This window comes from Dendroctonus ponderosae, unplaced genomic scaffold, assembly GCF_020466585.1.
Source record: "Dendroctonus ponderosae isolate FM_Combo_2020 unplaced genomic scaffold, Dpon_F_20191213v2 Dpon_F_20191213_3, whole genome shotgun sequence".
Classification (NCBI taxonomy): domain Eukaryota; kingdom Metazoa; phylum Arthropoda; class Insecta; order Coleoptera; family Curculionidae; genus Dendroctonus; species Dendroctonus ponderosae.
Genome location: NW_026018508.1, coordinates 10419285 through 10433597, shown reverse-complemented (window position 1 = coordinate 10433597; position 14313 = coordinate 10419285). Strand labels below are relative to the sequence as shown.

General features: G+C 33.2%; 1 protein-coding gene and 1 long non-coding RNA gene across 2 annotated transcripts in view; both read right to left on the bottom strand.

Moving 5' to 3' along the window:
• Positions 1 to 1017: 1017 nt before the first annotated feature.
• On the bottom strand, positions 1018 to 2109 carry LOC109535711. Its single transcript, XR_002171750.2, has 4 exons — positions 1964 to 2109; positions 1792 to 1879; positions 1481 to 1700; positions 1018 to 1425 (listed from the first exon to the last, which is right to left on the bottom strand). It is a non-coding gene; the product is annotated as an uncharacterized LOC109535711 (long non-coding RNA).
• A 100-nt stretch (positions 2110 to 2209) lies between these two features.
• The window catches only part of LOC109535778 (sodium/potassium-transporting ATPase subunit beta-1), a 14373-nt gene continuing 2269 nt past the window's right edge, over positions 2210 to 14313 (bottom strand). The window contains exons 2-6 of the mRNA XM_019901776.2: positions 7004 to 7261; positions 6514 to 6683; positions 6357 to 6434; positions 5223 to 5409; positions 2210 to 3194 (exon numbers count right to left, since the gene is read on the bottom strand). Of these exons, the coding sequence (XP_019757335.1) occupies positions 3064 to 3194; positions 5223 to 5409; positions 6357 to 6434; positions 6514 to 6683; positions 7004 to 7261 (824 nt within the window). The 3' untranslated portion in view covers positions 2210 to 3063. The remainder of the gene's footprint in view (positions 3195 to 5222; positions 5410 to 6356; positions 6435 to 6513; positions 6684 to 7003; positions 7262 to 14313) is intronic.

Below are 14313 nucleotides of genomic sequence, written 5' to 3'. Positions count from 1 at the left end.
TTTATTTGTCGTGGTGTCGGCTTTTTGTCGTTATTTGTCAGGGTGGTTTTTTAGTGCGATATTTCCGAGTCCATTATTTCCGTTGGTGTTGAACTTTCAAAACATAGTTTCGTATAAAAGTTGGTGACGCACAAAGTGCGCACATTTTAAAAATGTCTTATATGATTCGGAGCCACCTTACAAAATCTAACAACTTTTTGAAATTTTTAAATAAAATAATTTGTAATTTGAAAACGGTTGATTTCACAGCTTTAAGTGTAAATGCAAATTTGCAAATTGTCTATATAATGACGTATTAATATATAGGTACTTCCATTTGAAAAACAAAAGTTATATTGCGTTAAAAAGTTTTAGATTGAAGTGCACACTGTTAACACCCTGTACAATGTATTGATATTTTGATATTATGAATAATGATATATGAATTTAGTTCAATAGAATTCTTAAGGGATCTGTGGTGGTTGGACACACGTATTTTTTTTGTATCTTTAACTGCTTTTTTTTGCTTATACAATGAATTTTTGGATACCATGTTTTTAAGCAAAATTTTACTAAAATGGCGATAATCTGCCAACGTCACAAGCAAGAAAAAAACAGTTTACAGTGCATATGCAGCGTTTCAAGCTGCATTCCATGAGCTAATGAGAAGTGGGTAGTTCTATTTTAAAAAATGCACTTTGATCTTGCTTCGATTTTCTGAGTCACTCTGTATCATATAAGATATTTTTAAAATGTGCGCACTTTGTGCGTCAACAACTTTTATATGAAACTATTTTTCGAAAGTTCAACACCAACGGAAATAATGGACTCTATCGCACTAAAAAACCACCCTGTATGTCTTAAATTTAATATTTAATCCTTAGTAAATGAAGTGTTTTCCATTAAACTTGACTCGATTAAAGTATTAATTGAATCGGCATTTTAAAAGTGGACTTATTGTTTTGTATTTTATTCATTTTTAGTAATAATCGATCATCAAAAAAATGTTCGAACATTGCTAGAACAAAAACTAAAACATTGAACATTTATCAAAATTTAATTCGTTTTTAATACACGTGTGTACCACATTACAAAGCATTAGTTTGACATGATATGTATGCAATACATAAAAAAATATAAATTATTTACAAACAGTAATTGTCATCGGAGTAAAATATGCCCAAGCTTATGTAAGTTATTCACTGGGACTCTTAAAACTGTATTGTATATCTATAAATTGCTTTTTTTGTAATAATTAAAACCATTTTCACCTTGGTGTATCAAAATGTGACTTACTAAAAACGTTTTTAGTAACATTGGCCACTATTTTACAACTTGAATCCAGTATTTTGCGAATTTTCGTTGAAATTGTACATTTTAAGTCAAATTCTTCTATTTCGAGTTTATTGAATCTGTCTAGATGTTTTTCCGAAAGTCGGCAGCGGTCTACAAGAAAGAGTTTTTTACTTATAGCTAAATTGATGCCAAAAAATAGGCTCACCTCGTAGGTGTTGTGATATTAATATACTGAAATCTTGGTTCACCGGCTCCGGGAAGTTTAACCGTTTTTCAAGATGTTTGCAAAACTTTTGATATTGAATACTGCATTTTTGATTATCCAAAGGTTTCCTCTTTGGTAGAGGAGTTGAAGTCCTGGAAGTGAAATACTGCTCGTTTTGTGAATTTGGCAATTTTAAATCCATCGCCCTATGCACTTAAACCTGAAAAATGCCACAATTTAGGCGACCAAATAAAAATTTAAAGCGTTGTGGCAAAATACTAATATGCAAATGTTTGCTGCTCCTCACTTACTGTTCAAAGTATGTGAATAAAGTTGATCCAGTCGTCACAAACACTTTAGTTTCGTTGATTTGCCATCATCTCAAAGCCACAAGAAAACCTGAGTCATTAAATATTCAACAACTATCGTAGCTGAGTTTCTAACCAGATTTTGTCATAGATATTGATTAAACCGTTTTCCTACCTTTAAAATATTGTATTGTATTTATTCCTTTTTAATGATGTTGATCTAGAATATTTTTCAATGTTGTTGTCATTAAACTAACATCGTTAATTTTTCGGTAAACACGACTAGTCGTGAATAGATCGCTTTCGACGGAAGATTTATCAAATGTGATATGATTGAATGCTAAATATTCCATAGAATTTCAGTCATTTTTTCAAATGTAAATAAAGTCTAAAAGCTCGGGAAAGAAATTAAACCTTGATGTAAAATATATCAGAAAAGTCATCAGTTTATTTCAAAATAATTAATATAAAACGAAAATTTCAAACAAACAAAATTGATTTTGTACCTTTACTTATGTCTAGTATAAAATGACCATTTCAATATGTGTCTCTTTTGTGTTGGTCTTATTTAGAAAATATTTTCTTTTCATTTCCAAGGCACAAACTTGTCGGTTTGTTATGTTGTCTGACTAATTCTACCAAGAGAAATATATTGAAATAGTCGATTCGTGAGGCCGATTCCAAATGCGTTTTATTATAGTAGTTCAAAGGAATAGTTAATTAAATTTAGGTTGAAAACATCAACTTAAATTTTAAGTTAATAAGCTACAAGTTTCTAGTCTATATCACAACAAAAGAGAACACATGACATGGTTAGTTCTATATATCTATAAGTATGTATTAAGATTTGTTCGAATGAATGTACCTACTACCATTTTCAAAAGCGCACACTTTTTCTAGTATAGGTATAGTAATTTTGTAGTTAAACGTATAGTTACATATCATTATCAAAATTATATTAGAACGTTTTAAAAAATACATATGAATAATTTACTATTTGATCCGACAAATTAGTTTGTAGACTTACAATACCAAGGCACATAAATATTAAACACTTTATATTTATCGAAAACAAACATACATACAGATAAGGCCCGAGTTTAAAGCTTTGGACACGCGCTCTTGCATCATTCCTACATTAAGAAAATAATAAGTATCTAGCAGAATAAGTGATTAAATAGTATAAGGCACAACCTACACTGACCTAAGTAAATACGACAAAAACAAAGTATAAAAATAAGTACTGAAGCCATACTGTTGTTAACTTGAGACACTTTATTTATGCGATTCAGTTGCTGCGTCCACTTGCATCTCAAATTGAATCGATCCGGCTCTGTTCAGAACCCCGCCTCTGTATATGATATTTTTTGCCCAGGCTCTGCATTCAATACTGATGATAACATTAGCTGAAAATCAAACAAAAATTTGTTAAAACTTTGGTAAAATATTATTTTTTATGAATTTTGAATTTCAAAGCCAGTAATTTTGTCTACTCCTGGTCAGCATATACAGAAGGAACCGCAGATACTATTGTATTTGTCATATTTTTTTATTGAAAGTATATCCTGCCTCCATCAGTCTATAATGGAGCTTTAATGTAAAACTGTGGGCGGAAATAAGTCACACAAAACGTTGCGACTAAAACCCAGAAATTGTCGAGGCATAAAATATGTTGTTGACTAAGGTTCAATTAAGTCCCTTTAATGGGCATAGTCTATCATACATCCTGCTGACTGGATGTCTCCTGACCTCGCCCTAAATAGGTTCCACCGGCATAAACTCAGTTGTCCCAAGGGATTTAGAAGGGCTGGGCTGAAGCAGTTCAGGCCGGTTTCTGCTTTTAATAGATATGCCAACACCCTTATATCGATGAAAACCTCCCTTGTTTGTTCAACTCTTGTCGGTGTTTTTTTGCCTTTATTACGCTAATTGCATTGAAATATTGCCGTTCCATTTTTAATACTAATGTGATTAGTGCGGAAGAAAAAAAGATAATTAAGGAAAATCTACATGGATTTCAAGAAAAAGATGTTTTATATGGTTTTTGCTCATATAAGTTATGAAACTATAAGTGAAAAGGACTTGAACAAGTAAAATAAGACTTGGACTACTTCATTCAAATATAAGGCGGCTTGGGTATTGTTGGTTGCCCTAAACTTTGTCTATCCAATTTGACAAAATTGGTTAAGAATGTGGGATTTCAGTGTCATTTTGACAGGAACAATTCTCCTCAATGTTACTTCACATAATTTAAACGCAGCTATTAAAAAAATATGTAAAACAAGCAGAAGTTAATCAGGTAAGGAACTAAGTAATGTTTTCTAAAGTTTCAAAGACTGGAATACGCAAAGCGCTTAAACTAAAAAATAAAACTAAAGAGCGCTACAAAGAATTTACCAAACCTAATGCCAAAATACGAAGTTACGAACATAATTAATTGCTTGATATTTTTAGTGTTTCAAAAATTCAATTTAAAACAGTTTTGTAGTGATTGTTACATGATGTATTGTTGACTTGTAAATGAGTTTCTTTCTACATTATTTTCTTACTCCTTTTAGATTTCAAATTTCTTCAATCTTTGTTCTCATTTGGTTGTCCATTTTTACTTGTTTCAGTTCTTCGATAACAGGATTTTGTTTACTCTCAATATACTCAATGTATCATAGAATTAGAACGTTATAACGGACCGAAAAATGTTTGCGTTTCGTTTCTTTTAGATTCATTTAATGGCCAACCAAAAATAAACGTGTAAAGTGAAATTAAAAGAAAAACCGCACACATGGTAGCAATTTTAACGTCGGATTGAACAGCAAGTACCAAGTAGGTTATAAATATTAATTTAAGTATTGCAATTCTATTTATTCGTCGAATTTTCCCAAGCATTTGAAGGTAAAGCATTTTGTGAGGCGTTATTATTCGCAAAATAACACTTTAAATTAATCACCCTTTATTTCCCTCAAACCACAAATATGGATATTTTAAGCAACGTAAGCATCCTATAAGTTTTTAAATGTATTTGTTCCCAGCATCAATTAAAAAAAATATATATTTGAAAATTGTGTATAAGCGGGACATTCCTTTTGAATTGGCACTTTTTAAAACTAGTTTTGGACGGAATACACTGTTCCTATTCATTACTATTATGTCTGGATACTTTTTTCTGTGTTTGGCACTGCTTATTCTGACGCCGTTGCTCCTGAAACGTAATCGAATAATTATCGTGGAGAACAGGAACAGAGAACTATATAACTCTGGAATATGTAGGACGGGTTAAAAATAAATCCGGGCGTCATTCCCAATGCCTGGCGATTTTATGTGTATTTCTCAGAGGATTATTAAGGTCAGACATAAGTGGATATTTCGGTACAGTTCTTCAATCGACCGCCGTCTTTCCGACAAATTACATTAATACAATTATATGGAAAAATACTTACGAGTTAAATTGATAACCTCCACCGCGACGATTGGGCTCAAATAATTTGGATAATTCCTATAGGGATAATAATAGCTGGCAAATCCTTGTGGATAATAACGGAATTCCTTGACGTGTTGCCGATCGATGGTGTCCACTCCTTGACAAGACACCCACACTTGCTTTTTTTCGAGCTCGCTGCTTGTATTCTAAGCAAAAGCAAAATAATTACAAACATGTCAGTCGCAAATTTCCTTTGGTTCCTGTTGTGGCGCCAATTCCGGTCGTATTGAAAGGAACAAGATCAACAAGCAAAACAAACAAAATTTATTCATATTTCCAATCTGATTTATGCTGTTATTTCAGAAGGTATACAGACTTCAGAAGGAGATTCTCTGAGTAATTTTAAGAAGAAAAGTTTATAGCGTTTATACCTATAAGTATTGATCCGGAAATGCGCCCTTGGAATAAAAAACGGTTTCTCCTAAATAACTTAATATTTTTGTCGATATTCTGAAAGGGCTAATTTCGCCTTTCAGTTTGAACACTCTGTATTTCTGAAAATGAACTCGTCAGAACTTACTCTTACTCAGCTGATTTTTATTGATTTGTGATTTTTTTCATTTCCTATTCCTATTTCCGGGCATAAAAACAATCAATGACAATGTTTGAACACAAACTTGTTAGAACTTTCTTTTGCTTAAATGTCCGAATAACAAAATTTTTATTGCTTATTGGTTTTCCTATTTCCACGCATATCACAGTAATCAAAGACACTGTTTCCATGACATATTTAACCATTTAAAATATTCATAAAAGCATGTTTGGTAGCAAATAATACACTACGAATTAGACACGAAACTTTCACGGATGCGGCATATTTAGGGTGTTTTATTTATAACTGATAAACATGATTAATTGAACAAGGCGAAGATACGATAAATATAGATTTTTATTAATTAGTTAAGACAAAGCTTGTAAGTAGTTAGGAAAACTAAGCGTTATTATTAATGTGAACAAAAATGATTTCTACAAAATTATTTGGCTCTGACCGGCAAAATTTAAATTGGTTTAGAACAGGCAGAGCATAGTCTCGTTGCACTTTTGCTGATTTGCACTTTTGTCTCATTAACATGTAATTTTTGCAAAAACTTACATTTTGAATGTGAATTTTCAACTCATCCGGCATATCAGCCTGCGCCGTTGTATAATACTCCGGTTCCCATCCAATAATCTACGAACCAAAAACGAAAAACTATTGCAAGATATAAAGGGGACCATCACCGGGCCGAGCTCACTCGAGCCTGTCTTACCCGATTCAATTTCAAAAATATACAGGGTGATGAGCTGTTGTAGCCATAAGCACGACCATGATTACAATTGCCCAGCTTTGATAAATCGGTTGCGCAAACTTGTCCTTCTCCAGGCGGTTTATCAAAGTCGCAATTCACGTAGTTTGTTCCTGTTTGACTGGCATTATATGCTGGATCATCAGAAACATAAAATGCGAAAAATTAGTAATCATTGAAAAATTGAGAATAAATAAAAGAGTTGAAAATTGTTCCTTCCGGCAGTTAGTCATGCGACTCTTAAGATTTTGTTTTACTTTAATTCGTACAGATGAGGGCACTTAAAAGTTACGAAATCTCCAAACCACATGACTCTGACGCCAAAATTATTTAAATGCAATTGAAACCCAAATAAAAACATGCATTTCTTGTGAGGACAAAAACAGTAACTACAGCCTACAGTTTCACAGTAAACTGGTAAACAAACCCAGTCTGAAAAAGTAGTAAAACTTACGTGCTAAAAAGTCGTTGATCAAGTGAACCCATTTGCCGATTTGGGTCTGATTGGTCATATTGTACCAGATCAGTGAACCTTCTTCGAATCGGTTAGAAACCGGTCGCACCCCTAAACCAGGATTCGTTCCGATCCAGCTTTTATCCAGAGTCCATGTGGGCTCTTTATCGTTGAGAGTGGCGAACAAGCCTTGCATGCAAATTGCGAATAGAGCGGCTAATATCACATAGAAAATGGCATAGAATAATAATAGTTGAGCTGAAACAAAACAACTTAATTTAAGCAAAAATCCAGACAATTTTTGGTAACATGTAAGGAAATTAAAAAGTGCATTGTCAGTGACATCAGCAGGAGCAAGGAGGTTAAACAGTTTAGCCAGATAATTCAATATAGAGCCAGACGGACGCTTGTCATTTAATGTCTTAGAGCACAAATCGCATACTCAATTACTTGTAACGAGTTAATTAATTTAAGATTTACTGGCTTATACTGGACATTTACAGTTGGGGGAAATAAAATTAAGATATCATTTATCATTTTTTGGTTACCAGTTTGCTCTATTTCTAATCTAATCTTTCGCATGCAGGAAATTGTTAATAACAGGAACAATATCTGGGAAAAGTAAATATGCATCTTTATTTTTCCTAATTTGTATCAGTGGGTAGGTAATTCAATTATTAGTTAAATGCAGTTACACGTTTCTGCTGGTGTTAAAATATTTGATCAATTTAAGATTTGTTTACATTTATTTATTGGCTTTTCAACGGCAAATGCGCTGAAAAACACTTTTGATGAACAGTAGGAAAATTCTGTTGTGAAGAATTAAGAGGCCAAAATTGTCTAGTGCTTATGCAGAGAGAAGATCGGAAAGCTTTTTAAAAATAATTGTGGCGAAACATGAAACATTCACAAAAAAATCTTAAATAAGGAGACAGAAAAAATTAGTACATACCTAGTAACGTTTAGGGATTTAATGCCAGTGTGGCAAATATTATGGGTTTCTCCTCATTATTACAGAATTTTTTAAAATGTTATCAGTTCCTTCTTATGGTTTCCTTGAGTTAATACAGAAGCGAATGAAAATTAATTAATAATTTATTAATAAAATACCAGAGTGGTATCTGAAAGACGAAACGTGATTATGGCTTTTAGTAAAAATTCCCATTTTTTCTCAAATTGGCCGGAGAAAAAATAAATAGATCTTTTTATATTTCGCGTAATAAAGAATCTACAAATCAGTGTAAGAGGTAAATTCAAATAAGCAGTTTTTCAGTTTTGTTATCTAATAAACGAAGGAAAAATTAAAACCAGATTTTTTCTCAAAAATCCAACTCATAAAGCCCATAGCAGTTTCTTGGTATCTGCAACGGTTTTCGAAATAACCCCCTAAACGACCAATTTTGCGTGTATTTTTTTGCTTTCATCGGTATAGACTTTTTTAAAATGTTATATTCTTTACATTCACACTGTATAATTCAACTAGTTTAATTCGGTTGAACTGCGAACAACGAAAATGAAAAATTTGGATCTCTTTTTCCTCTATTGGATCGCAAATTATTATGCGATAGGAATGAATATTTTGTACTTGTGCTCGAAATGCGTTTTTATTCTACCTACTATATTAGATAAAGCACATGAAACAAATAACAAATGTTGGAAACAAGGAAATAAATGCGACACCAAACCAACCTTGTTATTTAATATGTAATAATATGCAAAGCTTTTTTTTAAATAATTGTGTAGGCTGCAAAGACAAAACACAATTTTTCGTGACCCACAACTACGAATTTGCTAACGTTCGCTTAAATTCCAATCAAAGTTACATTTCACGCAATAGTGTTATAAATATTACATGTAGACTATGCATACTTAGTTGTTAGTGGTCAGTGTTGTCTAAGCAGAAAGGAAAGGACATGATCTATTTTCCGGTTAAGATTGCAATTTGTAAAATATTTCGATTTTAGATGAAACAGCATTTTCCATACCTACATTGAAAACACGTTAGGTAGGTATGTATTTGACGAATTCTAATGGAATACCTATAATCTATGGAATCGTTACAGAAAAAATGCCTGATTTTGAACAACCAAAGCGTACTTTATTGATAAACATTTATCGATATCTGTATTCACCCTATTCCCATGCAATGAACAACAATATCAAACGCACTATCAACATATAAACTGAAATTACATCTTCGGATCTCAAGAGTTGATATCTTCTAAAAACAAAACGTTTTATACGCTGTGATAAGTACCAAAAAATTGGGTTCAAACAGGTATTTCTGATTAACAACCATTTTGTTTCTTTCAACAAAATTGTCTGCCCACTTCTATTAATTACACTTATCCACTTTTAAGAAAACCGTTTGGAAAGTGCTGATTAATCTAATTTTGGAGTTCCGCTGATACATGGGGACACAGTCAGCCAGAAATCAGCCGTATGAATTTACGGAGCCAAAATAAATTGAAACAAACCGGCGTATTTTGTGGCAAATCCCACATTTTTGCCCGATAATTTTTATCGTAATTTTATACCGCACGGCATTCATAAGCAAACTTTCTTAGCTGGTTCAATTCGCATTGAAACTAGATTATTGCTTGTTAATAGATTAGGTATAGTTTCAAATTCACTAGTCATTAGTTTATGCGAAATTGCACTGTTTACTTTATACAGGATAAGGCAAATGCATAATTGGTTCTATAATGGCAAACATTTGATAAACAATTCTTATGCTGCTGAAAGACTAGCTAATTTTATTTGACGAGTGTATAAAACACATTCATAAGTATTGTTTTCTTTCTTTGTTTGTGTTTTAGTGGATTTTCATCGGGACTTCTGTGTTGTAGTTTACAGCCGTTTGTAATATTTAACGGTTCGCTAAATCATTGCAAAAAAATCGCAACGTAACATATATATTTAATTGCTTTGTACAGTTTCAAAAATCAAATAAATATAAAATGTAAAACAAATTGATACGACGAAAATGAAACATACAAAAATCATCATAACCAACTAAAACCCTAGTCTGATCGCGATTGGTTTACTTTTTGCACTTTGCTGAAATTCTTGGTGGAAAATGAATATTTCTTTAATCGAAGCTGGTTGGTTGCTGCGTCAAGCAACCCACCTCTGAAGATGCATGCCACTCGTGTCTGCGAAACGTCAAGAAGAAATTATTTTCTATGATGGCCGAAAGAAAAGCCCGAAAATTTCCTGGCTTCAAGCAATGACCGCAAATCGAGAGATAGACGTTTCTCGATTTCTTGAATTATTTTAAAAGTATCAAACGCGATAATAATGTTACTGTAACACTATGAAGAAAGTTTAAATGGTTTTTATTTTCTTTAAGTGCCATGTCCTCCACTCTTCGCTGCACTCTTTCTCTAGAAATGTTATGTTAACTTCCTTAATGATCATCTTTATTTTATTATACACATCATTATGAGAATCTACCCCCTACTCCTTCATCCACAACTTTTTCTTTTGGGAGACGATTTGTCGCGATGTTCGTTGTTTCTTGCTGATTGTTATCTACTGTTCATGCAAGGTGATGGTTTTGATGCCGTGTCATGACGCATTTCCTCGTCTTCAATTAACACTTCCTCCAACAAACCTTCGCATTTCTTTTATTTGCAGTTATCTTCTTTACGGCAATAGTCAAATGTGAAAAAGTGCAAAAAATTGACGCCTGAATGTCATATTTTTATTTTAGAGCTAATGACGAAACAAATTAGAAAACTGTTAATAGATATATTTTCAAATTCACTAGTCATTGGTTTACCCGAAATTTTACAGTTAGTTTTTTACAAAATTAGTTAAATTTATAATTGGCTTTGAGCGTACAAAACACATTAATAAGTATTGTTTTTCTTGATTCGTTTTTTTATAAAATGTTTTATTTGTGTTTGCGAATAAAACTGGAGAAATCTAATGAATAAAGCGTAACCTAAAGACCGAAGAAATAGTGGTGAAAAATGCCATAAAAATTGACGCCTGAATGCGAACTTTTTATTCATTATTTTAGATCGCATGACGCATACCAATTACCACTTTTAGTGCTGATACTTTCTGGTTAGAAGCTCTTATCTTATGCCACTTAAAGGAGCACTTAAGGGTAATAATATTAGCGTCTGCTTTGTAATTTTACCCATCAAGTTCATCTTTAATCCAGGTGCGAAAGTAACACTGTTGTACGATTTTTCTGTGAAATGACATCTACCAATTTAAGCAAGGAAAAAATTTCACTAATTATGTACCTATACAGTATTTATTTGCATATTTAGTGTGTACCATAGATGTTTCTCAGAATCCGCATCCGAATACTAGATATAACCAATGAGCGGCACATATTTCCCAACTATACCCAATTACGCAACATACATGTATTATATATTGACAATTTGTTAACATCAGGTTCAATGCTTATCCGAAACATATTTGATTTTTATTTAGCTACCTGCTTTAGATGATCAGGTTCTACAGTTCACGCTGTGCTACAAGGCCAACTAACTGGTGAGAAAAGTAGAACCAATTTTTTCGTTCGAGAGGTTAATTGATTTTTAAAATAAATTGAATCAAAAGAGTTCAGACATTAGCAAAATTAATAATTTTCATAGAAGGCCGGGTTGGCCTAGTCAAGTTCCAATGTTTGGTAGCCACATTATATGCAAAGAGCGTTAAATTTTCTGGGACATCTTGAGTTGGAATCAAGATCAAACAGATGAAACGGGTTTAAGATTTGAGATATAAGGAGTATCAAATTTATACATTTATTTATTTCTTTACTTGCTACTTACTCAGGGCTCATTGAATTGGAATTTATATTTGCGCCCCTAGACTTTTTTTAAACGCTTTTATAAAGAAGTCAGTTTGTCTGTTTTGGAACTTGGCCGCATACAAATTTGCTTAAACTATGACGTGAAGCGAAAGGTCATTATTTCATTATTCTATGGTGATACATTGCTTTAAAAATTTAAATAACACTGTATGGTAAAAGTTAGCCTTTCATTGTATCTTTTGCGACATTTTCCTTGGTTTTCAAGTACTCAGCAAAAATTGTTTAAATACAAATTCATGCATTTTTAAAAGCCAAATGTCGACTTGATCTAACGATCTACAGCGATTACTATGAACATTAATAGGTTGGTGGTTTTTATTGTTTTATTGTAATTGTGGTCGTTCTATTCGGGAAGCAATTACGGTCCTAACGATACAATGAAATAAATTTGACGATGTGTTTGCGTGATTCCATATGATTTACATCTCCTAGAAGTCCAAATGGTCATGATCTCCTGTCATTTTTTTATACCCTAATTAATCAAATGTAACCAAACGACAGCTGGAACTAATTGCCAAATCAGAACACCTATTTTATGGCGTTAAGTTTGAATCACTCTGTATATTAATGATAACAAATTTTTATCTGCGTTCATGTCTTGTCCTAATACGACCCCTCTGCTTCAATAATCCTTAGAAGCACGTACTAAATCAATTAGCTCTTGTATAATTTGCATACATTTATTATGTACCTACTTATAATATAATTCCAAATTAAAATCAAATCCTGGGTTCTTCAGTCATTTATTGTCTATTTATCAATTAAAAAAACGTTTCGGTGTTTTCCACCATCATCAGTTTCAATGTGTAGCGTTGTTGCTACTTTACGCCTTGGCATGTATTTTTGCCAAGGCCAAAATAGAGAGAGAGAAAAGTATAAATAGACAATAAATGACTGAAGCCCAGGAATTGATTTTGATTTGGAGTTGAAACACAGTCAGGAAAGTATGTACAATGAAGTATTGATACAGAAAAACCCTAAAAATGTGTTGCAAATCGCGATCAAAATCGTAGATATTGAAGTGCTTCTTGTTGCTGACACCCAAATCTCAAATGAAAAGCGGATTTACGGACTGTTCATTAGACGATGGCTGCCAGGCCTGTTTAGATGGGAATTGAAAATGTTTCTAAACCCGAAGATTGTCTTCCTTCAAGTGGAACTTTTTCCTTCCCGTGACGACCCGCATAATTCCACAATCCCATAAGGCACCATATGACGAGCTTTTCTTAATCACCCACCCTAAAGTGCATTATTAAAAACGGCATGGGAACGAGATCTTACAGGGTGATCGCTTCGCGTGACCGGATGGCCGGAAGTTTCCGGAGTTTACCTGTAAGTCACCATGGCGGAAGTGCTGTTTATCTTTCAGCGGTCACAGCGGCCCCCTTTCACTCCGGGTTTTTCCATGAATGTTTTTCGCTTTTTTCGTGACTTATGGCCGCTTCGAACACCTGTGGTCACTATGGGAATTGGCGGTTGCGTGTTAGATGATTATACAATGCATAGAAGCAGCTCAATTATTTTATCGAATCCACTGTGATCGTTCCCCCATATGTGAAAAGTGGCGACTAGAACAGGAAAGGCACATTCAGAGAGTTTGCCCTTGTCGGAGATTTTCCTAAATCTGGACATTTGTTTTAAAGGCCATTTATTAATAGTAGTTTACCTAAGTTACTAAACGCTCAACCTTCCAAAGTTTCACTCAAAAATGCTGACAATCTTAAGGTATTTTCCGCTCAAAATTACGAAATAAATTTCGAATCCTTCGTCGCTTTGTACAAAGTTTTGAGACCCCTTTCAACCAATTTTCTATCAAAAAACGAACAGAATAAGCGCAAGTTTATACTATTTGGAAATCTCGTCACCGCCATTCCTCTGAAAACTGTAGAATTTGTTAAAAAATGTGTTTTTTAGCTTTGAGTGAATTTTTTTGCTCTACTTTCTACTCAAAAACTCTCTATTTTGTTCAGTTTCACTTAGAAATACTGACGACCTGGATGACTTTTCCGCCGGCTTTCGCCCAAGCGAAAAATAAACTGGCGCCGCCACTGATAAGATGAGAAGGAATAGAGGAAATATTGTGGCGTTTTAATCTCGAATCGGTCGTTCAATTCAAATGAAACAATCCAAGCAAAGCAAAAGACCTTAAGATGCCCAATTAGCTGAAAAAGCTCCACACTTAGACCGAAAGAAAAACTGCATTTTTACAGCAGCAGCGTCTTGTAATGTCGTGCCCTCAAATCAATATCTAAATCAAAATTTATTGACACAAAACAATTCAAACACATACAAGGAGAGTGAACAGTACAAACACAAAAGTTATGAAAACCAATCAACTATGCTCACAAGCACAAGCAGTGCACAGCAAACAAATTGAAGTTAAAGTCAAAAAGAAGATATTTACAAATAAAATATATATATAAAGTATCAAAGTTGTGTTTTTCTAAATGAAATACCCTATATATTATTG